General features: G+C 41.8%; 1 protein-coding gene across 1 annotated transcript in view; it reads right to left on the reverse strand.

Moving 5' to 3' along the window:
- Positions 1-3,733: 3,733 nt before the first annotated feature.
- The window catches only part of opn5.L (opsin 5 L homeolog), a 43,809-nt gene continuing 22,151 nt past the window's right edge, over positions 3,734-25,391 (reverse strand). The window contains 5 exon segments of the mRNA NM_001195593.1: positions 3,734-3,932; positions 4,971-5,191; positions 6,397-6,731; positions 9,953-10,123; positions 14,108-14,227. Of these exon segments, the coding sequence (NP_001182522.1) occupies positions 3,884-3,932; positions 4,971-5,191; positions 6,397-6,731; positions 9,953-10,123; positions 14,108-14,227 (896 nt within the window). The 3' untranslated portion in view covers positions 3,734-3,883.

Below are 25,391 nucleotides of genomic sequence, written 5' to 3' on the forward strand. Positions count from 1 at the left end.
GTGATTATTTTGAATCTATAAATTTGCAAAACTCTTCATAAATTATTGTTCCTCAAGTTTCAGTTGTTTGAACACAATTGCTAAATATACAGGTGTGGGATCCGTTATTCGGAAACCCGTTATCCAGAAAGCTCCGAAATACAGGAAGGTCATTTCCCGTTGACTCCATTTTATTCAAATAATCCAAATGTTTAAAAATGATTTCCTTTTTCTGTGTAATAATAAAACAGTAGCTTGTACTTGATCCCAACTTAGATATAATTAATCCTTATTGGAGGCAAAACCAGCCTATTGGGTTTATTTAGTGTTTATATGATTTTCTAGTAGACTTAAGGTATGAAGATCCAAATTATGGAAAGATCCGTTACTGGCAAGACCCCAGGTCCGACCATTCTGGATAACAGATCCCATACCTGTACTTGATCCCAACTAAGATATAATTAATCCTTATTAGAAGCAAAACCAGCCTATTGGGTTTATTTAATGTTTACATGATTTTCTAGTAGACTTAAGGTATGAAGATCCAAATTACTGAATTCTGGATAACAGGTCCCATAGATTGAAAAGATTGATGAGACTGATGATAAGACCAAGGCAAAATCCTGTAAATCAGCATCAGTAGTAACATATTGTTTAATTAACTTTCACTTTTAATTTTTGTCAAAGTATTGGCCATGAAATGTATCCCAAAGTCCTTGCCAAAAAATATTGTAAAATACCCTTTTCCTGCAGAAAATGCATGTGAACTTTTTTATATCAAAATAATAATAAAAAAAATATATATATATATATATATATATATATACACACACATATACGTTCTAAGCTAATTTATCTGCAAAGTATTTTAGATTTGTCGTACAGGTATAGGACCTGTTATCCAGAATGCTCTGGGACTTTCCGGGGTAATGGATCTTTCCGTAATTTGGATCTTCATACCTTAAGTCTACTAGAAAATCATGTAAACATTAAATAAGCCCAATAGGCTGGTTTTGCCTCCAATAAGGATTAATTATATCTTAGTTGGGATCACGTTCAAGCTACTGTTTTATTATTACACAGAAAAAGGAAATAATTTTTAAAAATTTGAAATTTTTGGATAACACGGAGTCTATGGTGGCCATTCCGTAATTTTGAGCTTTCTGGATAATGGGTTTCCGATTAATGGATTCCATATCCATTTGATCTTGTTATGTGGTTTTGTAAAACTCTTGCTCTGATCCTATGATTATATCTAGAGCCCTTGCCACAAAGCAACACTGGACTGCTGCTTTTCCCAAAGAGAGTCCCAGGAAGTTCTTCCCCACATGTAAGAGCAAAATCTGATATCATTTTTACATAGAGATTTTCTTTTCAAAACCGCCCTACTTTAGATAAAATTATATTATTTTCAAAGCGTCTGCAATATCCCTTTAAATGATTCATGTGAGACTGAGCTTTGAACACCCACTTATAGTTGTCATTTAAATGAATTTTCTGTACTTTCATAGCCAAACTTTTAAAAGAAAATACACAGAAGTGCCAAATTCTATTATAGGAAAAATATATCATTTTTTTATTTCATATCTCACTATCTTTGGAGCAAATGCAACATGATTGTCAAGTTTAAAATATAAGAACATAAATATATAAAAATAATCTCATTGTATTTGTCTTTTGTTTATTATAGACCGGTTGTGGTTTACATACAGGGATTACATACAGGGGTAGAGTTTTGAATGCTGGGATGCTTAAGGTTCCCCAAGAATAACAACAGTATCACGTTAACAGTCAAGTTAATTCAGTGAAGAAACGTGTTTTACTAAGGGGGTTATTTACTAAAATCCAATGTTTTCTCTTATTTTAAGAAAGCTCGACCAAATTTCCATCCATGATTTTGCCTTATTTATTAACAAGATAACTCAAATTAATCGGATTGGGAAAAACCCAATAAAATAGAGCGAAAAACCTGAATCTTTACTTTTTTCCCAATTCGCTCAATTTTTTCGTTTTTGTGTTTTTGCTTGAAAACACCAAGTTTATCAGATTATCAGGCTAAACTCAGCGCAGACCACCATATCTTCCAATTGGGCTAGGGACATCTCCCATTGACTTATACGTGGCATCGACAGGTCTGACATGGCGGATTTTCGGATTCAGGCTTTTGCAGCATCGGAGTATAATAAATCTCGAAGAAAGTTTAAATAACCCCCTAAGCGGCAGATTTACTAAAGGGCCAAGTGGCTAACGCTAGCGACTTTTCGCCAGCGTTGCCACCCAGAGGGACATCGCCAATTCGCTAAGAGGTGCAGGCGCCAATTTGCTGGCGAATGGGACTGTCGCTAGCGTTCATTCATACTCTATCACCAGGCAACTTTTCGCTCTGGCGAACGATCTTTACTCTGTAACTTCACTAAAGTGCGTCTTTTACTGAACGTTACCTCTTTCGCCACAGTTGCCTTGGCTACGTCAGACCAGGCAAAGTGCTAAAAAGTAGCAACATCTTCCTCATTCTTCTGTCACTGACATCATATCCTGTGAGCTGAAACTTCATTAAAGTTCCAAAAACGCTGGCGACTTTTCCTTTTTTAAAGTGGAATTGCCTGCAAAAGTCCCAACTTGAACTGTTTTTGGGCAAATCGTTTTCTCAAGATGTTTCAAAACATTAATTTTACAGTGGGCTCATGTGTAGGGCATTATATTAACTATTAAGGTTCCCTGGACATGTGTATAAAAAAGTGGTAACTTCAAGCATTTGCACCAACAGTTATAGTAAAGACCTTTAAATTACCTGCCATATACAAATTGACCTAAGCTCAAGATCACTAGTCAATTTTTGCTAGATACAAACAAACGCTAGCGCATCTTCGCTCTGCCGAAGTAACGCTAGCGAAAAGATGCCATCGTTAGGCGCAACTTCGCATATTAGTGAATTAGCGTAGTGGTAGAGAATTTGCGCCTGGTGAAGTGGTGTGATGTGTGCGAAGCGTCACTGGCGACCCTTTAGTAAATCTGCCCCTAGGTGTTTTAGAAAATCAACCCATTTTATCAAAGCAGCCAATCAATGTGCCAGATTTTTAGAATGGGTTGGACTACTCTATGGGGTGTTAAAGCTCAGAAGCAGCACTGTGCTCAAACACACTACAGAATTCTTCAGCCCCATCAAATTAATGGGCATTGCGTTAACAGATGGTAATTGGGGGTTTCGTGGAGGTCTAATAACCAACAGAATCAAATGCGGTAAGGGTATGTCATGCATGGGCTCACCAAATTAATAGACAGTTCAGTCCTCTTAGGTGGCAGCTACAGGCAATACCCACATTAAGAATGGCGTATCAAACACTCTACTAGTTATCTCATGATGTGTCATACTGATAAACAACTGGGCAACTTTTGACCCCCAACATTTGAAAATCAATATACTAACCCAATTTATTTCCGACATGCACCTTCCATCCGTCTCAATGCCACATCCACTTTCTGGTAAGCCCTGCCCTTTTGGGGTTCATGTGCTTCAGGACTGTCCAACATGAATGAGGACCACTATGGGGTATGGTACTGTACTATTTGCACTTAGAGCTTGTTTTAAAGATTTTGCTTTAATACTCGTCATAGGCAGAGAATAATGACAATTTAGAAAGAAAGAAATCAACTGCTGAATATAAAATTTACAAGGTCCTCCATGGAAAGCCTTCTACTGAGCTGATCATCCATACAAACCCAATTTATTGGGTCCATGAAACAAAATATAAATAAGCATGTAACATTTTATTATAACACTTCCTTTTTACAAACATAGGAAAATAAACATTTATTTAAAATACACATTTTCTCTTGTTGCTGAGCGATCCGTCAGGATTCTTCATGTACAATAATTGTGCTTCACCCGGCCTTCCATGGCTTCTCATTGAGCTGCGGTTGTTGACTTCCTGCAGGTGCTTATTGCATAGACCCTGTGAAAAAAAGCACATTTATCTCATGTTACTGAGATGTCACCCTAAGTGCTTTTCAGTCTTAGCCCCCCTCCCAATATGCTATACTTCCTCCCCCCAACATGGGGACAACCCCATATTTTGGAAACCACTATTCATGGGCTTCTGTATCAGACTTCCTGTTTTCAGCTTAAACTTCCAGGGCTGGGGCTTGAGCATGCTCAGTTTGCTCCTCTCCCCCTCCCTCCTCCCCTCCTTGCAGGAAGTGATGTCACACCAAGATAATATGGCAGCTGCTATCCTAATCAAACAGAGAGCTTCTAGAGCTGTTTACTCAGGTATGGTAAAGCATTCTGCAGAATAAATATAGTGTTATAGCTTGCACTAGTTTGGCTAATCTATTGGCAATAAACTGCTTCGGTAGCTTTCCTAAAGGCAAAAAATAAAATCTCATTTTTACTTTCTTTAATGATAAAGAAACCTATCTCCAATATACTTTAATTAAAAAATGTGTACTGTTTTTATAAGAAACCTGACTGTATGCAGTAAAATTCTCAATTAATTTACTGCTGTGGATAGGAATTGTCAGACGGTCCCTAACTGCTCTGCAGGGAAACAATCATACTTATGAACAGCAGGGGGAGCCCCCACCTTACTTCCCAGCCATGCAGAACTCAAGCAGTTTTGTTTATGATGATCCCTAAGCAGCCCAGACCACACTGAGCATGTGCACAGTCTTAGTCTTGCAAAGATGTATAACAAAGTTACAAGATGGTGACCCCCTGTAGCCAACTTTGAAAGCATAAATTATTTGTTTGATTAGGCTTGTGGTGCAGTAAGTTCATGTTTATATTTAGTATACAAAATACAGCATTTCTAGCCTTATTCTATTCTAGACTTTACATGCCCTTTAACAACCCTGATATTTATCTAAATGGCATGATGAAAAATGAATAGAAAAATAAGCAATCATAAGAAAATAATGCAGGGTCAGGTGCAAATAAGCTTTGTTGTAACAAAGTTTAACCTGAGATGAAATATAATTCACAAACTGCAAACCTAGTCTTCTGCAATGACTTGTCCTTTCGACAACATGGAGATTTACAGTCAATGACTTGATAAATTATGGGATTATACATAGACGCCGATTTGGCCATCATGGTGGGTACCACGGAAAATTCAATTGGAATAGAGTCCGGCTGTCCGAATGCCGACCATACAGACACCACCGCATACGGAATCCATGCAATGAGGAAACCAGCACAGATCAACATTGCCACCTGGTGACGGAAAGGAAAAGCACAAATCAGCTTGGACATAAATGTGAATATATATACAGTATATACAATCCGAAGTCCTAACGCACACCTTCCATCGTTTAGTTGCAAATTTACTTTTCTACCCGGGTGCTACCTCAGAAGGCTGTGTTATCCATTGTCCAAAGGAAAGGTGCAAACCAGGAATTTTTAGTTCGTTAAAATTACAGGTTTATTAAATATACATTAAAAGAACCAGCCAACATTTCGGTCTGTCTCTAAGACCTTTGGTCTTGATAAAGGTGTTGGAGACAGTCCGAAACGTTGGTCGGTTCTTTTAATGTATATTTAATAAACCTGTAATTTTAACGAACTAAAAATTCCTGGTATGCACCTTTCCTTTGGACTATATATATATATATATATATATATATATATGTTTTGTGGGGGTTGGGGACACCTGTGGCTGAATAGTTGTTATGTACACTATAGAGTATTACTACACTGAGTACTGGTTAGCTTGGTGGGAGTTAAAAAGTTGGTACTGGGGAACAAGGGGTGGATCATCCTATAATAAAATTAAAACTTTATCTTTTAATTCCTTTAAACTGTCTGCTAGTGATGGGTGAATTTATTCACCAAACATGGAATCGCGGCAAATTTCCGCATCTGCACATTTTTCTGCAAAACTGCTGCAAAAATTCGCCATGGAAAGAAAATTTTTGGAAGCCAATTGACTTTAATGCATTTGGGCAAAAAAGTAGCATGTTTAAAAATTGTCATGCAAGTAAAAATTGTTGCGCTTCAAAAATGTTTTGAATGCCTATTGGTTTCAATGCAATTTAAAAAAAAATTTGCTGTCTGACGATTTTTTTCAGAGTTTCATGAAGTTTTCGGCAAAGCGAAATGGGACAGATTCACACATTAGTACTGTCTGTTGAATTGGCAGCTATTTAGAGCACTGGTGTTCCACAAATGCTTGATTATCTCTGGATTTTACTGCTGTCCTTGTCATGTATTTGAACTGCTAATTGGAAGGGATGGAGCATCTGCAGCAATAAAGAAGCCTGTAATGCACTGATTTATTCAGCCATAATGTCTGTTGAGGTAGTGTAATATTTTCTAGGCAATAAAATTGATGCTTTCAGCTCCTTTGGTCAATGCAGGAAAAGATGACCCCAATTAGAGAGCAGAATGTAGAGACAGGTATAGAAAGGACACGTATGTACCTTTGTCAGTTTTATTTCCAGTGTGTGGTTGTTTTGGTTCCTGGTGTCAAAGTGAGCAACTTCTTTGGCAGAAGACTTGACTTTGGCGATGATCTTCACGTAGGAGAAGACAATCACCGCAGTGGGAAGAAGGAGGCAGAAGATCAGCATGGACATTACAAATATCTGCCCTTTAACAGATGCCTGTGCCAACCACCAGTCCAAAGTGCATGTGGTGCCAAAGGGCTCTGGAGCATAGTTTCCCACTCCGACCAATGGCAACGTAGCCCACAGGGATGCATAGGCCCAGATAATTGCCAAGGCAATAAAAGCGTGGTATCGTTTCAGCCATGTGCCTGCAGATAAACAACAAACATATGTATATAGAGAGAGAGAGAGAGAGAGAGAGAGAGAGAGAGAGAGAGAGAGAGAGAGAGAGAGCGATACCATTATTACAAATCCTATGTCATACCTAGCTACACTAGTAAATATTACAGAGACATTAGAGTTGCCAGGACTGGTCAATTGGCCAAAAATATCTTAAAGGGCATGTATAAAAAAAAAAAATCAGATTTTTACTTTCTTTAATGGAAAAGAAACCTATGTCCAATATACTTTAGTTAAAAAATGTGTACTGTTTTTATAAGAAACCTGACTGTATGCAGTGAAATTGTCCCTTCATTTACTGCTGTGGATAGGAATTGTCAGACGGTCCCTAACTGCTCTGCAGGGAAACAATCATACTTATGAACAGCAGGGGGAGCCCCCGCCTTACTTCCCAGCAATGCAGAACTTAAGCAGCTTTGTTTATGACGATCCCTAAGCAGCCCAGACCACACTGAGCATGTGCACAGTCTTAGTCTTGCAAAGATGTATAACAAAGTTACAAGATGGTGACCCCCTGTAGCCAACTTTGAAAGCATAAATCATTTGTTTGATTAGGCTTGTGGTGCAGTAAGTTCATGTTTATATTTAGTATACAAAATACAGCATTTCTAGCCTTATTCTATTTTAGACTTTACATGCCCTTTAAGTCTTATCTTCACAAATAGAGGGTCGTAAGTAGGAAATGTAATAACAGATACAGAGGTTCTAGAGACTACAGAGCGTAGTGCCCAAGTGATCGGTAGCACAAGCGCCACTTTCCATTTTAGATCATATTAAAACTGTGTAGCACGGTGCATTGCAGAGTACAATAGTGCTCAAGGGAACCTCTTATTTATTGACTGCTACAGCCAAGAGGTAAGTAGTGAACTGCCCCAGCTCTCCATCGCTTGCATGAATTATGCTTAAACTTCAGGGTGTTCCATGTTTCATTCAGAGTGCAACTCTCTGTGCAAAGTGCAAAAAATTAGGGCAGTCTCCTCTCTCTCTCTCTCTCTCTCTCTCTCTCTCTCTCTCTCTCTCTTTTGCACCTGACACATTGCCACATCTTTGCAATATGATGCCACAATGTTCACTCCTGGCCTAGTAACCCATAGCAACCAGACTGATGTCTGCACAGTTAAAGGGGTGGCTCACCTTTAATTAAACGTTTAGCATTTTATGATTCTAAGCAACTTTTCAACTGGCCTTCAATTTTTTTCTTTTTTATAGTTTTGAATTATTTGCCGCCTTCTGCTTCTGCCTTTTTCCAGCTTTCAAATGGGGGTCACTGACCCCATCTAAAAAACAAACGCTCTGTAAGGCTACAAATGTATTGTTACTGCTACTTGTTATTACTCCTCTTCCTATTCAGGCCTCTCCTATTGATATTCCAGTCTCTTATTCAAATCAGTGCATGGTTACTCAAAAATCACAAATAAAAAATGAAAACCAATTGCAAATTGTCTCAGAATATCACTCTCTTCATCATACATGGGGGCACATTTACTAAGCTCGAGTGAAGGATTCGAATGAAAAAAACCTAGAATTTCGAAGGTCTTTTTTGGCTACTTCGACCATCGAATTGGCTACTTCGACCTTTGACTACGACTTTGAATCGAACGATTCGAACTAAAAATCGTTCGACTATTCGATAGTTGAAGTACTGTCTCTTTAAAAAAACTTCAACTACCTACTTTGCCAACTAAAACCTACCCAGCACCAATGTTAGCCTATGGGGACCTTCCCCATAAGCTTTCTTAGCAATTTCTAAACGAACGAAAATCATTTTATTGATGGATTAAAATCCTTCGAATCGTTCGATTTTTCCTTCGATTGTTCGATCGAACTAAATGCGGTAAATACTTCGACTTCGATATTCGAAGTCGAAGGATTTTACTTGGATGGTCGAATATCGAGGGTTAATTAACCCTCGATATTCGACCCTTAGTAAATGTGCCCCTAAAAGTTAATTTAAAGGTGAACAACCCTTCATTGCTTTGTGCTTATAGGCAGCAACAATATAAAAAAAAAACATGGACGTTTCCCCATCTATACAGGATAGGATATAGTCATTATATATCATTATATGTATAATGTATATCATTTCTATGAATCATTTCTATGAAAACTTGGGGGGAAAGCAGATCTTTTGAGAATCAAATAATAGATGTAAAATTAGTTGAATCAGTGTTGGACTGGCCCACCGGGATACCAGGAAAACTCCAGGTGGGTCCAGGTGTCAGTGACCCCTCATGCTGCTAAACATTTGGCCTGTTTCATGGTTATTTCCTATTTCAAAGAGGCTAAATAGATGGAATAATAGGTTATTTTATGTAAAGAAAAGCGACTAGGAGAATAGAGGTTGAGTGAGGAGAGGAAGAATAATAGTACTGAGTGGGCCCCTGGTGTAAGGTTTTTGGGTGGGCCCCTGGTGTCCCAGTCCGACACTGCGTTGAATGCAGCATGCATTTAGTTTGAGCTCAATACATCTGATACTTATACATACAATGTGGACTTTATGGGGCCGATTCACTAAATTCGAGTGAAGGATTCGAAGTAAAAAAACTTCGAATTGCGAAGTTACTTCGACCATCGAATGGGCTACTTCGACCTTCGACTACGACTACGACTTCGAATCGAAGGATTCGAACTAAAAATCGTTTGACTATTCGACCATTTGATAGTCGAAGTACTGTCTCTTTAAAAAAACTTCGACCCCCTAGTTCGCCATCTAAAAGCTACCGAAGTCAATGTTAGCCTATGGGGAAGGTCCCCATAGGCTTGGCTAACTTTTTTTGATTGAAGGATATTCCTTCGATCGTTGGATTTAAATCCTTCGAGTTGTTCGATTCGATGGATTTAATCGTTCGATCGCGGTATTTGCGCTAAATCCTTCGACTTCGATATTCGAAGTTGAAGGATTTCAATTCCTAGTCGAATATCGAGGGTTAATTAACCCTCGATATTCGACCCTTAGTGAATCAGCCCCTATGTGTCAGGGTCAATGTGGACTTTGTGTAGAAACCCAGGTTGGGGCTATGACAGATAGGAGGATCCACCTGGCAGTTAGAGCTGAAGACCAATCGGAGTCTATTTAGCACAGGAACCCCAGACACACGAGCAAAGAGAAACAAACTGTGCATGGAGAAGCATCAGACCTGTCACATAAATAATAAAAAGTAGGATTCTTTACTCACAGCGTTTCCCTTACCATATCGTAGATGGCAAATCTTCAGGTACCTGTCCAGGCTGACCACAGTCAATGTAATGAGACTTCCACAGCCAAAGAAAAATCCCGCCCATCCATACCAGCGGCAGGCGTTCCAGCCAAACACCCAGCGGTGACTAAAACAGGACACGATGGCAAACGGTTTTCCTGTTACTTAAATGAACAAGGAGAAGTTATTAAAGTAATATCAGTCTATAATATATTAGTTTTTCAGTGTGTAGAGTTAGCGGCTATTTTACTTGCTCTCCTGCTGCCCGTCCATCTGCATTTATAAAATAATCTTTTACCGACTCAACTGATTAATGTATTAGAAGATTTTCTTTGTTTGGAAAAAAACTTCTTCGATATCTGCAAACTGTTGTTCCTGTAGTGTTACTCTGTCTGTGGAGATCTACTCAATGCAGCAGTAGTGTTCTGTATAGAATAGGCCCAGAGCATCACTAATTACAACAGGTTGAATCAGAACACTCCTAATATCCTTATCATTTACAGTAGGGGGTACATTATCCCTTATAATACACGAGTGATACTCAGAGTTCCCTGTATAACTCAGCCTGCAGCCTTGTGCCTTTATATGGTCACAGAACCCCTCAGTGACTTCTAATATCCTTATCATTTACAGTAGGGGGTACATTATCCCTTATAATACATGAGTGATACACAGAGTTCCCTGTATAACTCAGCCTGCAACCTTGTGCCTTTATATGGTCACAGAACAACCCCTCAGTGACTTCTAATATCCTTATCATTTACAGTAGGGGGTACATTATCCCTTATAATACATGAGTGATACTCAGAGTTCCCTGTATAACTCAGCCTGCAGCCTTGTGCCTTTATATGGTCACAGAACAACCCCTCAGTGACTTCTAATATCCTTATCATTTACAGTAGGGGGTACATTATCCCTTATAATACATGAGTGATACTCAGAGTTCCCTGTATAACTCAGCCTGCAGCCTTGTGCCTTTATATGGTCACAGAACAACCCCTCAGTGACTTCTAATATCCTTATCATTTACAGTAGGGGGTATATTATCCCTTATAATACATGAGTGATACACAGAGTTCCCTGTATAACTCAGCCTGGAGCCTTGTGTCTTTATATGGTCACAGAACCCCTCAGTGACTTATAATATCCTTATCATTTACAGTAGGGGGTACATTATCCCTTATAATACATGAGTGATACTCAGAGTTCCCTGTATAACTCAGCCTGCAGCCTTGTGCCTTTATATGGTCACAGAACAACCCCTCAGTGACTTCTAATATCCTTATCATTTACAGTAGGGGGTACATTATCCCTTATAATACATGAGTGATACTCAGAGTTCCCTGTATAACTCAGCCTGCAGCCTTGTGCCTTTATATGGTCACAGAACAACCCCTCAGTGACTTCTAATATCCTTATCATTTACAGTAGGGGGTACATTATCCCTTATAATACATGAGTGATACTCATATACTGTAAGTCAGACTGCTGGATACACAACACCACACACATAACAGTGCTCATTTGCTCACAGTAAAGACTACATGAGCCCAAACTGGTGCCTTTCATTTAATCATCACACTCACATTATTGTTGCACTGATAACTAATATCATGAGTGAAATCATTCCATTCTTATTATCTGCTCCGAGGATCATTTATAAACATCTCCTTTAAAGGCAAAGAATTGGCCACATTACATTAGCGTTAAATATCTGAAGCCACATGGCTAACTCACAGCAGCACTTGTCAGGGGATTACAATTTTCTGGAACTTTAACCCTTGTTTTTGAGCTAATTAAAAAGACACTTGAACCCAAAATAGCCCTGTGTGCTGTTCATTGCCCCAGAAGTTTGACTTAGGACAAGGATAGTACATGGCATTCCACTAGGTGGCAGCACTTGCCTTTTTTGTTCTAATAAAGTCATATTTTACCAGAAAAAAGCAATAGTTTCATCAAATAACCTCTCAAGATTTATGCCTTTTCCTATGTTTTTAACTCATTCTCTGTTTTCTTGCCTCAGTACAGAACCGAGTATGGGACAAATGTCTGATGTTATTTGACTAGGTTGGAGTCACTGATTATTTGCACCCTGTATCGTTGTGCAGCCCTAGTTCATAAGGCAGCTGTATTTATCAAGTAGAATTTATGAGTCTCGCAAATCGGCGATACGCGGAAATTCGCCGCAAATTCACGCCAACCGAATTTATTCGCCCATCACTAATCATTATGATAAAAAAAGAGGGCATTTGTGTGTGAATATAGCGTGGGGCTACTGCACTTGAATTCATAAACAGCAGAATTAACAAAGGTGTAATTAGCCCTTTAAACAGCTGATACATGAGAATAGCAACACTTATTTGTATGTGCATAACTGCCCGTCCCTTTGTATCAATTCATAAGGGACAGGGAGCTGCCATATTGCTTTTCTCAGTGGAGACACTGTGCATAGTCATCAGACACAGCAAGATAAAATTCATCAATGAAAATTATCTGAATTCCTTAAGTGTGAGTGATATCCCATTCAGATCAGTACCAGAGATACAGGAAATGTGATGGGATAGAATAACTATTGCCCCAACCATCTTAAAGGGATATTGTCATGTGAAAAAAAATTGTTTTCAAAATGAATCAGTTAATAGTGCTGCTCCAGCAGAATTCTGCACTGAAATCCATTTCCCAAAAGAGCAAACAGATTTTTTTATATTCAATTTTGAAATCTGACATGGGACTAGACATATTGTCAATTTCCCAGCTGCCCCAAGTCATGTGACTTGTGCTCTGATAAACTTCAATCACTCTTTACTGCTGTACTGCAAGTTGGAGTGATATCCCCCCCTCCCTTCCCCCCCAGCAGCCAAACAAAAGAACAATGGGAAGGTAACCAGATAGCAGCTCCCTAACACAAGATAACAGCTGCCTGGTAGATCTAAGAACAACACTCAATAGTAAAAACCCATGTCCCACTATTCCACACATTCAGTTACATTGAGAAGGAAAAACAGCAGCCTGCCAGAAAGCATTTCTCTCCTAAAGTGCAGGCACAAGTCACATGACTTGGGACAGCGGGGAAATTGACAAAATATCTAGCCCCATGTCAGATTTCAAAATTGAATATAAAAAAATCTGTTTGCTCTTTTGAGAAATGGATTTCAGTGCAAAATTCTGCTAGAAATGTTGTACATTATGTTTTGTGCTTCTGTACCAGCCCAAGGCAACCACAGCCCTTTAGCAGTAAAGATCTGTGTCTCCAAAGATGCCCCAGTAGCTCCCCATCTTCTTTTCTGCTAATTCACTGCACATGCTCTGTGCTGCTGTCACTTACTGAGCTTAGGGACCCACTCACAATATACAGTACACATAGAATAGAAATGTCACAATATAAGTCTGATTAGTAATTAATACAGATAATTACTACATGGCAGCACAGAAACCAGTGCAATTAGCATCAGAATTTAATAATCAGCAAACCTTTAGCATCAGCTTATATTACAGGGAAGCTAATTTTCTGCTGGATAATTAGTGACGAGCCCTAAGCTTAGCTTCTCAACAGCCAATCAGAGCCCACTGAGCATGTGAGTGTCACAGACACTTTCCAAGATGGTGACCCCCTGTGACAAGTTTGAAGTCCTGGATCATTGCTGCTATTGACAAGCTCAAACTTTAGCCCCGTGCAATAGGTTTAGTATATAGTATAGTATATATGTTAGCCATATTCAATTTTAGGGTTTAGATCTCCTTTAAGAGGGATGGCAGCTCAGGCATCCTTCCTAAGACCCTCACTTTTTAGGGAGAAGGAATGCTGAGAGTTGTACTTCAACAATAGATGGAGCCCGTACATAGGACAGCACTCAGTAGAATAAAACACTGTTTAAAGGAACAGTTCAGTTTAAACCACAATTACTTTAACAGGGGCAGCCCAAGGCATCCTACCCAAGACCCTTGCTTCATAGGTAGTAGGAATGCTAAGAGTTGTATTTCAACAGTAGATGGAGCCAGTGTATTGGAGAGCACTGGGTAGATGCAGGTTAGATTTGCATTTTCAGGGTATTTGCTCCAGCCATCACTTACGCATGCAGATCAATCAGTAAATGTTTTGTTTCCTTAAAATCTTTCTTGCAAAAACAATAACAAGCCCCGCTAATTACCTGAGATCCCCAGATCACACACAGCTAAATTGATTGTCATCAGCTCGGCTGGGCGCATCTTCTTTTTCCTCCTGAAGGCCATGAATATAACGTAGCCATTCCCCAGCGTGGAGAGGATACCTGCGGGGAGAGACAACCAGAGAGTCCGTGAAAAATAATATGGAAAATCACTTGTCTCAGTGAAGCAAAACTCGTGTCACTGCTGGAAAATAGAAACAATTGTGATAAGATTTACTGCCGAGATTTAAGATTTCGCAGTCGGAATTCTGCAACGATGCTGAAAGTGTTTGACACAGAAAATAGGAATTTAAATTCATAATGAGCTGATTGTTTGGTTAGAGCTGCAACTTGCTAACTATCCCAGAGTAAATACTTGGGTACTAACTAAGTAGTCAAACTCAGAGCCTTTAACATAGGGAGAGAATGCACTGTGAGCTCCGCCCTTTTTTTATATGCAAATCTTCGATCTTATCAATAAGCAATAGGGGTTTCATCTAGCATATGCGAAGGAGTAAGGAATTACACACAATACTTTTTTTTTTTTTTTTTTACTCAAAGAAGGTTTATTGAGAAAATATTTCAGCATGTACATATAACACAGACATTCCATACAGTCATGTTAGACAAGGGTATACATAGACTTAAGTACAATAAAGGCCTCTAAGCATGTAAACACATGGATCATCCCTAGGTTCCCACGCACGTGCCCCCAATCCCGCCAGACCCCTCCTAAATGGGATTTCCATCAACACTTGTAATCACATTAATAACCTAGAAGCATCTCATGACATCCTTATTTGTAATGAGTCATTCCAATGGCCCCAAGTTTGAATATATTTAAAGGGGAAGGAAACCTAGTCGGCGCAAACCCCCCACCCCCCTCCAGTTTGTTGCCCACCCTCCCTCCTCCCCCCTGACCTACCTGTCCCGCTGGGAAAAGGCCCCTAACTTGTTACTTACCCTTCGGCGTTTTGGCACATGTGCAGTAGGATCATTTCGCCGGTACGGATCTACTGCGCATGCACCAAAAGTCACGCACATGCGGTGAAATGCTCCTACTGCGCATGCGCCGTTCACAGCAGGAAGAAGATCGTGTGGAAGAAGATGTCGTCGGTGAACTCCCTGGACTGGACCTGCGCAGAAGGGTAAGTAACAAGTTAGGGGCATTTGCCCAGCGGGACGGGTAGGTCAGGGGGGAGGAGGGAGGGTGGTCAACAAACAGGAGGGGGGTGGGGGGTTTGCGCCGACTAGGTTTCCTTCCCCTTTAAGCATCTGGCCTCTTTTGTCTGGAATAACCCGCTCAAAATTTGCCATGTCCTCCATAGCCTTTTTCCCTTCTGATACTGAGGGTGGAAGGGAGTCCTTCCAGTGTAGTGTGATTAGTCGCCGAGCCTGAAATAGTGCCTTAGTAATGTGCACATCCAATCATTCACTCAAGTCCAGTGCCAGCAAACAGTTCCTAGTGTTGCCCTCCCCCCAGTCAGGAATAGATCTATCTAACCATAAGATAATGCCTTTCCAGTAGTGCTGTATTTCAGTGCAACGCCAAACCATGTGGAGCAGTGTGGCTGTTTCCTTTTTACATCTGAGGCAGAGAGGGGAAGGCACTGCCTGCATAGCACACAATCTCTGCATCGTGTAGTACGCTCTGTCTATTAGGTATAGCTGGAGCAGACTGTGCCTGCTGGAATAGGCCACTATCTTAGGGAAACTTAAAGGGATACTGTCATTTTTTCAAAATGAATCAGTTAATAGTGCTGCTCCAGCAGAATTCTGCACTGAAATCCATTTTTCAAAAGAGCAAACAGATTTTTTTATATTCAATTTTGAAATCTGACATGGGGCTAGACATATTGTCAATTTCCCAGCTGCCCCAAGTCATGCGACTTGTGCTCTGATAAACTTCAATCACTCTTTACTGCAAGTTGGAGTGATATCAACCCCTCCCTTGTCCCCCCCCCCCAGCAGCCAAACAAAAGAACAATGGGAAGGTAACCAGATAACAGCTCCCTAAAGCTGGCCATAGACGCAAATATCTGATCGTATGAATCGGGGATTCGTACGATTTTCGGAACGTGTGTGGAGAGTCGCAACATTTTTCGTCCGGCGGAGATCGGTCGTTTGGTCGATCGGACAGGTTAGAAAATTTCTGTCGGCTGCCGATAATATCTCCGTGTGTATTGCCGATCTTACGATTTTCAGTGGGAGACTGTCACTAGCTTTGGTTGGACATAGATATCGTACGATTGCTGTCAGGGGCAGAACATTGCTGATCTGTTCTTTAACTAATCTGACTGGTAAGACTTTGATCTGAATGGTTAGTGGCGGGTCGGGAGATGGGAAAGTCCGATCGTACGATGATTCGTACGATCGGATCTTTGCATCTATGGCCAGCATAACACAAGATAACAGCTGCCTGGTAGATCTAAGAACAACACTCAATAGTAAAAACCCATGTCCCACTGAGACACATTCAGTTACATTGAGAAGGAAAAACAGCAGCCTGCCAGAAAGCATTTCTCTCCTAAAGTGCAGACACAAGTCACATGACCAGGGGCAGCTGGGAAATTGACAAAATGTCTAGCCCCATGTCAGATTTCAAAATTGAATATAAAAAAATCGGTTTGCTCTTTTGAGAAATGGATTTCAGTGCCGAATTCTGCTGGAGCGGCACTATTAACTGATTCATTTAGAAAATTTCTGTCGGCTGCCGATAATATCTCCGTGTGTATTGCCGATCGTACGATTTTCAGTGGGAGACTGTCACTAGCTTTGGTTGGACATAGATATCGTACAATTGCTGTCAGGGGCAGAACATTGCTGATCTGTTCTTTAACTAATCTGACTGGTAAGACTTTGATCTGAATGGTTAGTGGCGGGTCGGGAGATGGGAAAGTCCGATCGTACGATGATTCGTACGATCGGATCTTTGCATCTATGGCCAGCATAACACAAGATAACAGCTGCCTGGTAGATCTAAGAACAACACTCAATAGTAAAAACCCATGTCCCACTGAGACACATTCAGTTACATTGAGAAGGAAAAACAGCAGCCTGCCAGAAAGCATTTCTCTCCTAAAGTGCAGGCACAAGTCACATGACCAGGGGCAGCTGGGAAATTGACAAAATGTCTAGCCCCATGTCAGATTTCAAAATTGAATATAAAAAAATCGGTTTGCTCTTTTGAGAAATGGATTTCAGTGCCGAATTCTGCTGGAGCGGCACTATTAACTGATTCATTTTGAAAAATTTTTTTTTCCCATGACAGTATCCCTTTAACACCCATTCCCATTGATCATCTAAGATTGGGCCTAGGTCAGTCTCCCAAGCTCCTCTGGCTTTTATCTCACTGTCTACATAGAGAGGTTTACTAAGTAGTTTGTATATGGTGGATATTTTCTTTCTATGGTTAGGCTCCATCAGCGTTTCAACAATTTGGGAAGGACCTATAGAGATGTCGCGAACTGTTCGCCGGCGAACTTGTTCGCGCGAACATCGGGTGTTCGCGCTCGCCGGAAGTTCGCGAACGTCGCGCGACGTTCGCCATTTTGGGTTCGCCATTGTTGGCGCTTTTTTTTGCCCTCTCACCCCAGACCAGCAGGTACATGGCAGCCAATCAGGAAGCTCTCCCCTGGACCACTCCCCTTCCCTATAAAAACCGAAGCCCTGCAGCGTTTTTTCACTCTGCCTGTGTGTGCTGAAGAGATAGTGTAGGGAGAGAGCTGCTGCCTGTTAGTGATTTCAGGGACAGTTGAAAGTTTGCTGGCTAGTAATCGTTTTGATACTGCTCTGTTATTGGAGGGACAGAAGTCTGCAGGGGTTTGAGGGACATTTAAGCTTAGGTAGCTTTGCTGGCTAGTAATCTACCTTCTACTGCAGTGCTCTGTATGTAGCTGCAGTGGGCAGCTGTCCTGCTTCTGATCTCATCTGCTGACTGCTGCAATAACAGTAGTCCTTGTAAGGACTGCTTTTATTTATTTTTTTGTTGTTTTACTACTACTACTACTACTACTACTATAAGAGCCCAGTGCTATTAGTCTAGCAGTGTTGGGGAGTGGGACTGGTGTGCTAATCTGCTGCTCCTAGTAGTTCAGCAGCACCAACTTTAATTTTTTTTTTTTAATATTCATTTTTTTTTTATTTTACTTTTTTTTATTTTACTACCGCTGTAGTAGTGTATAAGTTGACCTTTTAGGCATTATTTGCCCTGTAGGCATTATTTGCACACTGTTTTCTTCAACCCGCCATCGAGCTGTGTGACCTTGTTCACATTCTGTCTAAATATCCATAATATTACCGTCTCCAGAAAAAACACCGGAGTCACTTTTTTCAAGCAGCCATAATATATTTTACGTAATCCGTATCCACCGCTGTAGTAGTGTATACGTTGGCCTTGTAGGCATTATTTGCACACTGTTTTCTTCAACCCGCCATCGAGCTGTGTGACCTTGTTCCCATTCTGTCTAAATATCCATAATATTACCGTCTCCAGAAAAAACACCGGAGTCACTTTTTTCAAGCAGCATTCATATATTTTACGTAATCCGTATCCACCGCTGTAGTAGTGTATACGTTGGCCTTGTAGGCATTATTTGCACACTGTTTTCTTCAACCCGCCATCGAGCTGTGTGACCTTGTTCCCATTCTGTCTAAATATCCATAATATTACCGTCTCCAGAAAAAACACCGGAGTCACTTTTTTCAAGCAGCATTCATATATTTTACGTAATCCGTATCCACCGCTGTAGTAGTGTATACGTTGGCCTTGTAGGCATTATTTGCACACTGTTTTCTTCAACCCGCCATCGAGCTGTGTGACCTTGTTCCCATTCTGTCTAAATATCCATAATATTACCGTCTCCAGAAAAAACACCGGAGTCACTTTTTTCAAGCAGCATTCATATATTTTACGTAATCCGTATCCACCGCTGTAGTAGTGTATACGTTGACCTTGTAGGCATTATTTGCACACTGTTTTCTTCAACCCGCCATCGAGCTGTGTGACCTTGTTCCCATTCTGTCTAAATATCCATAATATTACCGTCTCCAGAAAAAACACCGGAGTCACTTTTTTCAAGCAGCATTCATATATTTTACGTAATCCGTATCCACCGCTGTAGTAGTGTATACGTTGGCCTTGTAGGCATTATTTGCACACTGTTTTCTTCAACCCGCCATCGAGCTGTGTGACCTTGTTCCCATTCTGTCTAAATATCCATAATATTACCGTCTCCAGAAAAAACACCGGAGTCACTTTTTTCAAGCAGCATTCATATATTTTACGTAATCCGTATCCACCGCTGTAGTAGTGTATACGTTGGCCTTGTAGGCATTATTTGCACAGTGTTTTCTTCAACCCGCCATCGAGCTGTGTGAGCTTGTTCACATTTTGTCTAAATATTGATAATATTATCGTCTCTAGAAAAACCACTTGAGTTACTTTTTTTCAAGCAGCATTCATATATTTTACGTAATCCGTATCCACCGCTGTAGTAGTGTATACGTTGACCTTGTAGGCATTATTTGCACACTGTTTTCTTCAACCCGCCATCGAGCTGTGTGAGCTTGTTCACATTTTGTCTAAATATTGATAATATTATCGTCTCTAGAAAAACCACTTGAGTTACTTTTTTTCAAGCAGCATTCATATATTTTACGTAATCCGTATCCACCGCTGTAGTAGTGTATACGTTGACCTTGTAGGCATTATTTGCACACTGTTTTCTTCAACCCGCCATCGAGCTGTGTGACCTTGTTCACATTTTGTCTAAATATTGATAATATTATCGTCTCTAGAAAAACCACTTGAGTTACTTTTTTTCAAGCAGCATTCATATATTTTACGTAATCCGTATCCACCGCTGTAGTAGTGTATACGTTGACTTTGTAGGCATTATTTGCACAGTGTTTTCTTCAACCCGCCATCTAGCTGTGTGTATTATCGTTTCCAGAAAAACCAACTGAGTTTTTGTTGTTGTTGTTGTTTTTTAAAAATAATGCCAGGCAAAGGCAGGCCGCCACGCAGAGGCCGTGCTAGGGGCCGTGCTGCTATGCAATCCTGTGGCCCTAGCAAATTTCCCAGTTTTAAAAAGCCAATGACCCTGAACTCCCAAAATGCTGAAGAGGTAGTTGACTGGCTTACACAGCACACCCCATCCTCTACCGTTTCTAACTTTACCACAACATCCTCCTCATCCTCCACTGCTATGGCCACCCCACGTAACACTTCCTCCACCACCGGTGCCCCTTCTTCACTGGGGTCAGAGGAGTTATTTTCCAATGAGTTTCTTGAACTGAGTAATGCGCAACCATTATTGCCAGAAGAAGATGAAGGAGATGAGGACCTTACACCAGATTTAATTCTGGCAGAGAACACGATAGAGATGGACATAATGAGTGATGAGGAGGAGGTCCCCGCTGCTGCTTCCTTCTGTGATGTGTCAGAAGAAATTGATGCATCTGAGGAGAATGATGATGAGGAGATTGATGTTTTGTGGGTGCCTAGTAGAAGAGAGCAAGAGGAGGGTAGTTCAGATGGAGAGACGGAGAGTCAGAGAGGCAGTAGGAGAATAAGACTTAGAAGAAGCAGGGAGGACAGCCCGCAGGGATCAGCAGGGCAACAACATGTATCGGCACCTGTGTTCAGCCGGCCAACGCACCCGCCATTGCCGCCAATACCGCCAACTCCGCCAACTTCTACTGTTACCGCCAGATCGCACACTTCCAAAAAGTCAGCAGTGTGGGATTTTTTTAATGTGTGTGCCTCTGACAAAAGCATTGTAATTTGCAATGAGTGCAGTCAGAAACTGAGCCTTGGTAAGCCCAACAGCCACATAGGTACAACTTCTATGCGAAGGCACATGAGCGGCAAGCACAAAGCACTTTGGGAGCAACACCTCAAAGGCAACAGGCAAACTAAAAGCCACACTCCTTCTGGTCCAGCATCTTACTGCTCTACCTCTGCTCTCCTTGACCCGTCTGAACCACCCTCCACTCCGCCTTCCACCTTGACCACCTGTTCCCATTCCCAGTCATCTGCCACCAGCCAAGTTTCTGTGAAGGCCATGTTTGAGCGTAAGAAGCCAATGTCTGACTGTCACCCCCTTGCCCGGCGTCTGACAGCTGGCTTGTCTGCACTCTTAGCCCGCCAGCTTTTACCATACCAGCTGGTGGACTCTGAGGCCTTCCGCAAATTTGTAGCAATTGGGACACCGCAGTGGAAGGTACCCAGCCGCAATTTTTTTTCTAAAAAGGGAATACCACACCTGTACCAACATGTGCAGAGCCAAGTTACCGCATCTCTGTCACTTAGTGTTGGGCCAAAGGTCCATATGACTACTGACGCATGGTCCTCCAAGCATGGTCAGGGCAGGTATGTCACCTACACTGCCCACTGGGTGAACTTGGTAATGGCTGGGAAGCAGGGAATGGGTAGCTCAACAACAACAGTGGAGTTGGTGTCACCGCCACGGATTGCACGCGGTTCTGCCACCACCTCTACTCCTCCATCGCTCTCTACCTCGTCTTCTTCTTCTTCTTACTCTGCTGCTGGGTCCTCCTTCTCCTCCTCCACACCTGTGCACCCCCAGCTCCCCCTAGGCTATTCGACGTGCCAGGTACGCCGTTGTCACGCTGTCTTGGGGATGACGTGCCTGGAAAGCAAAAACCATACCGGATCTGTACTCCTGTCATCTCTGCAGTCACAGGCCGATCGGTGGCTGACCCCACACCAACTGCAGATCGGAAAAGTGGTGTGTGACAATGGAAGCAATCTGTTGGCAGCGTTGAGACTAGGCAATTTAACACATGTGCCCTGCATGGCACATGTGTTAAATTTAATAGTCCAACGTTTTGTCTCCAAGTACCCAGGATTCCAGGACGTTCTCACCCAGTCCAGAAAGGTGTCGGCCCATTTCAGACGTTCCTACACAGCCATGGCACGCCTTGCTGACATTCAGCAGCGCTACAACATGCCAGTCAGGCGTTTGATTTCTGACAGCCAGACTCGCTGGAATTCAACGCTCCTTATGTTGGAACGTCTGCTGCAACAACAAAGGGCCGTCAACGAGTACCTTTTTGAACTGGGTGGTAGGACTGGATCTGCACAGCTGGGGATTTTTTTCCCCCGTTACTGGGTGCTTATGCGCGATGCCTGCAGGCTCATGCGACCTTTTGAAGAGGTGACAAATATGGTCAGTCGCACCGAAGGCACCATCAGCGACCTAATACCCTTCGCTTTCTTCCTGGAGCGTGCCGTGCGACGAGTGACAGATGAGGCTGTAGACCAGCGTGACGAGGAGCTGGAAGCGCACGATTTCTGGTCGGAATCACCAGAACGAACCCAGGCACCTGCTGCAACGCAGGGAGAGGTGCCAGAAGTGGAGTCAGAGGAGGAAGGTGGCTTTGTGGAGGAGGAGGAGGAGGACCAACAGGAGCAGGCTTCCCAGGGGGCTAGTGGTGACCTTTTGGGGACCCCTGGTCTTGTACGTGGCTGGGGGGAGGAGACCGTGGATGATGCAGTCCTTGATAATGAGGAAGCGGAGATGGATAGCTCTGCATCCAACCTTGTGAGAATGGGGTCTTTCATGCTGTCATGCCTGTTGAAGGACCCCCGTATCAAGAGGCTTAAGGAGAAGGACCTGTACTGGGTCGCAACGCTACTAGACCCTCGGTACAAGCATAAAGTGTCAGAAATGTTACCAACATACCACAAGTCCGAAAAGATGCGGCATTTACAAACCAGCCTGCAAAACATGTTGTACAATGCTTTTAAGGGTGATGTCACTTCAGGAACTCATCAACATTCCAGGGGCAGAGGTGCCAGTAATCCTGCCACGAGCACACCTGCAAGGACAAAGCCCTTTGGCCAGTCTGTAACGTCAGACATGCAAATGTTTTTCTGTCCAAGGCAGCGCCACAACCCTTCTGGATCCACCCTCAAAGAACGCCTCGACCGGCAGGTAGCGGACTACCTGGCATTAACTGCAGATATCGACACTCTGAGGAGCGATGAACCCCTGGACTACTGGGTGCGCAGGCTTGATCTGTGGCCAGAGCTGTCACAATTTGCCATGAACCTCTTGTCTTGCCCAGCCTCAAGTGTGCTCTCAGAAAGGACCTTCAGTGCAGCAGGAGGGATTGTAACTGAGAAGAGAACTCGCCTAGGTCACAAAAGTGTCGATTACCTGACCTTTATTAAAATGAATGAGGGGTGGATCTCGGAGGGTTACTGCACGCCGGAAGACTTGTTCTGACTTCTATGCAGCTGTCCTTCTCTTCAAGCCTCATGACTCCACACACAGCTGTCCTTTAGCGTCCTCCTCCTCCCTCCGCCACCGTTACAAACTAGGGTGCAAACCCTACTGGTTTAATTTTTTCTGGCCTCTGTGCTTCAGTGGCTGCAACCAAAAAAACTGGGCAAACAATGTCTACAAGGTCAACGTATCGCCACATGTCTGCTTGTATTTGAGCCAATAAAGCACATCTTTATATTTACACAAATTACAGTGTGCTGCAGTATATTGGATTTCTACAAGGTCAACGTATGGCAAAAAATGACTATTTTCAGCATTTATATGGCATATTTTTTCTGGCAACTGTGCTTCAGTGGCTGCATCCAAAAAAATGCATATTTTCTGCATTTATATGGCATAATTTTTCTGGCCTCTGTGCTTCAGTGGCTGCAACCAAAAAAATGCATATTTTCTGCATTTATATGGCATAATTTTTCTGGCCTCTGTGCTTCAGTGGCTGCAACCAAAAAAATTTATATTTTCAGCATTTATATGGCATAATTTTTCTGGCAACTGTGCTTCAGTGGCTGCGACCAAAAAAATGACTATTTTCAGCATTTATATGGCATATTTTTTCTGGCCTCTGTGCTTCAGTGGCTGCGGCCAAAAAAACTGGGCAAACAATGCCTACAAGGTCAACGACGTTGACCTTGTAGGCATTGTTTGCCCAGTTTTTTTGGCCGCAGCCACTGAAGCACAGAGGCCAGAAAAAATATGCCATATAAATGCTGAAAATAGTCATTTTTTGCCATACGTTGACTCAACGTATATGGCAAAAAATGACTATTTTCAGCATTTATATGGCATATTTTTTCTGGCAACTGTGCTTCAGTGGCTGCGACCAAAAAAATGCATATTTTCTGCATTTATATGGCATAATTTTTCTGGCCTCTGTGCTTCAGTGGCTGCAACCAAAAAAATTTATATTTTCAGCATTTATATGGCATAATTTTTCTGTCAACTGTGCTTCAGTGGCTGCGACCAAAAAAATGCATGTTTTCTGCATTTATATGGCATAATTTTTCTGGCCTCTGTGCTTCAGTGGCTGCAACCAAAAAAGTTTATATTTTCAGCATTTATATGGCATAATTTTTCTGTCAACTGTGCTTCAGTGGCTGCGACCAAAAAAATGCATATTTTCTGCATTTATATGGCATAATTTTTCTGGCCTCTGTGCTTCAGTGGCTGCAACCAAAAAAATTTATATTTTCAGCATTTATATGGCATAATTTTTCTGGCAACTGTGCTTCAGTGGCTGCGTCCAAAAAAACTGGGCAAACAATGTCTACAAGGTCAACGTATGGCGAAAAATGACTATTTTCAGCATTTATATGGCATATTTTTTCTGGCAACTGTGCTTCAGTGGCTGCGTCCAAAAAAACTGGGCAAACAATGCCTACAAGGTCAACGTATGGCAGTTGTTTAAAGAGAACAGTAGATTACTAGCCAGCAAAGCTACCTAAGCTAAAATGTCCCTCAAATCCCTGCAGACTTCTGTCCCTCCAATACAGAGCAGTATCAAGCAGATTACTAGCCAGCAAACTTACTATCATCTGTCCCTGAAATCACTAACAGCTCTCCCCCTACACTATCTCTTCCAAGCACACACAGGCAGATTTTTCAGATACATTTTTGCCCTTGATCCCCCTCTGGCATGCCACTGTCCAGGTCGTTGCACCCTTTAAACAACTTTAAAATCATTTTTCTGGCCAGAAATGTCTTTTCTAGATGTTAAAGTTCGCCTTCCCATTGAAGTCTATGGGGTTCGCGAACCGTTCGCGAACCGCTCGCGTTTTTGCGCAAGTTCGCGAATATGTTCGCGAACTTTTTTTCCGACGTTCGCTACATCCCTAAGGACCTATCGTTTGGTTATTGTGTCTAAAATACTCAGTTAAGGATGTACTAATCCTATGGTGCATTAGCCATTGTGACCCAGGGAGGTCTCTAGTTTCTTGTAATTGCTGTCAGGATATAACTTGTCCTTCCCAGAC

The sequence above is a fragment of the Xenopus laevis genome, chromosome 5L, assembly GCF_017654675.1.
Source record: "Xenopus laevis strain J_2021 chromosome 5L, Xenopus_laevis_v10.1, whole genome shotgun sequence".
Taxonomy (NCBI): Eukaryota; Metazoa; Chordata; class Amphibia; order Anura; family Pipidae; genus Xenopus; species Xenopus laevis.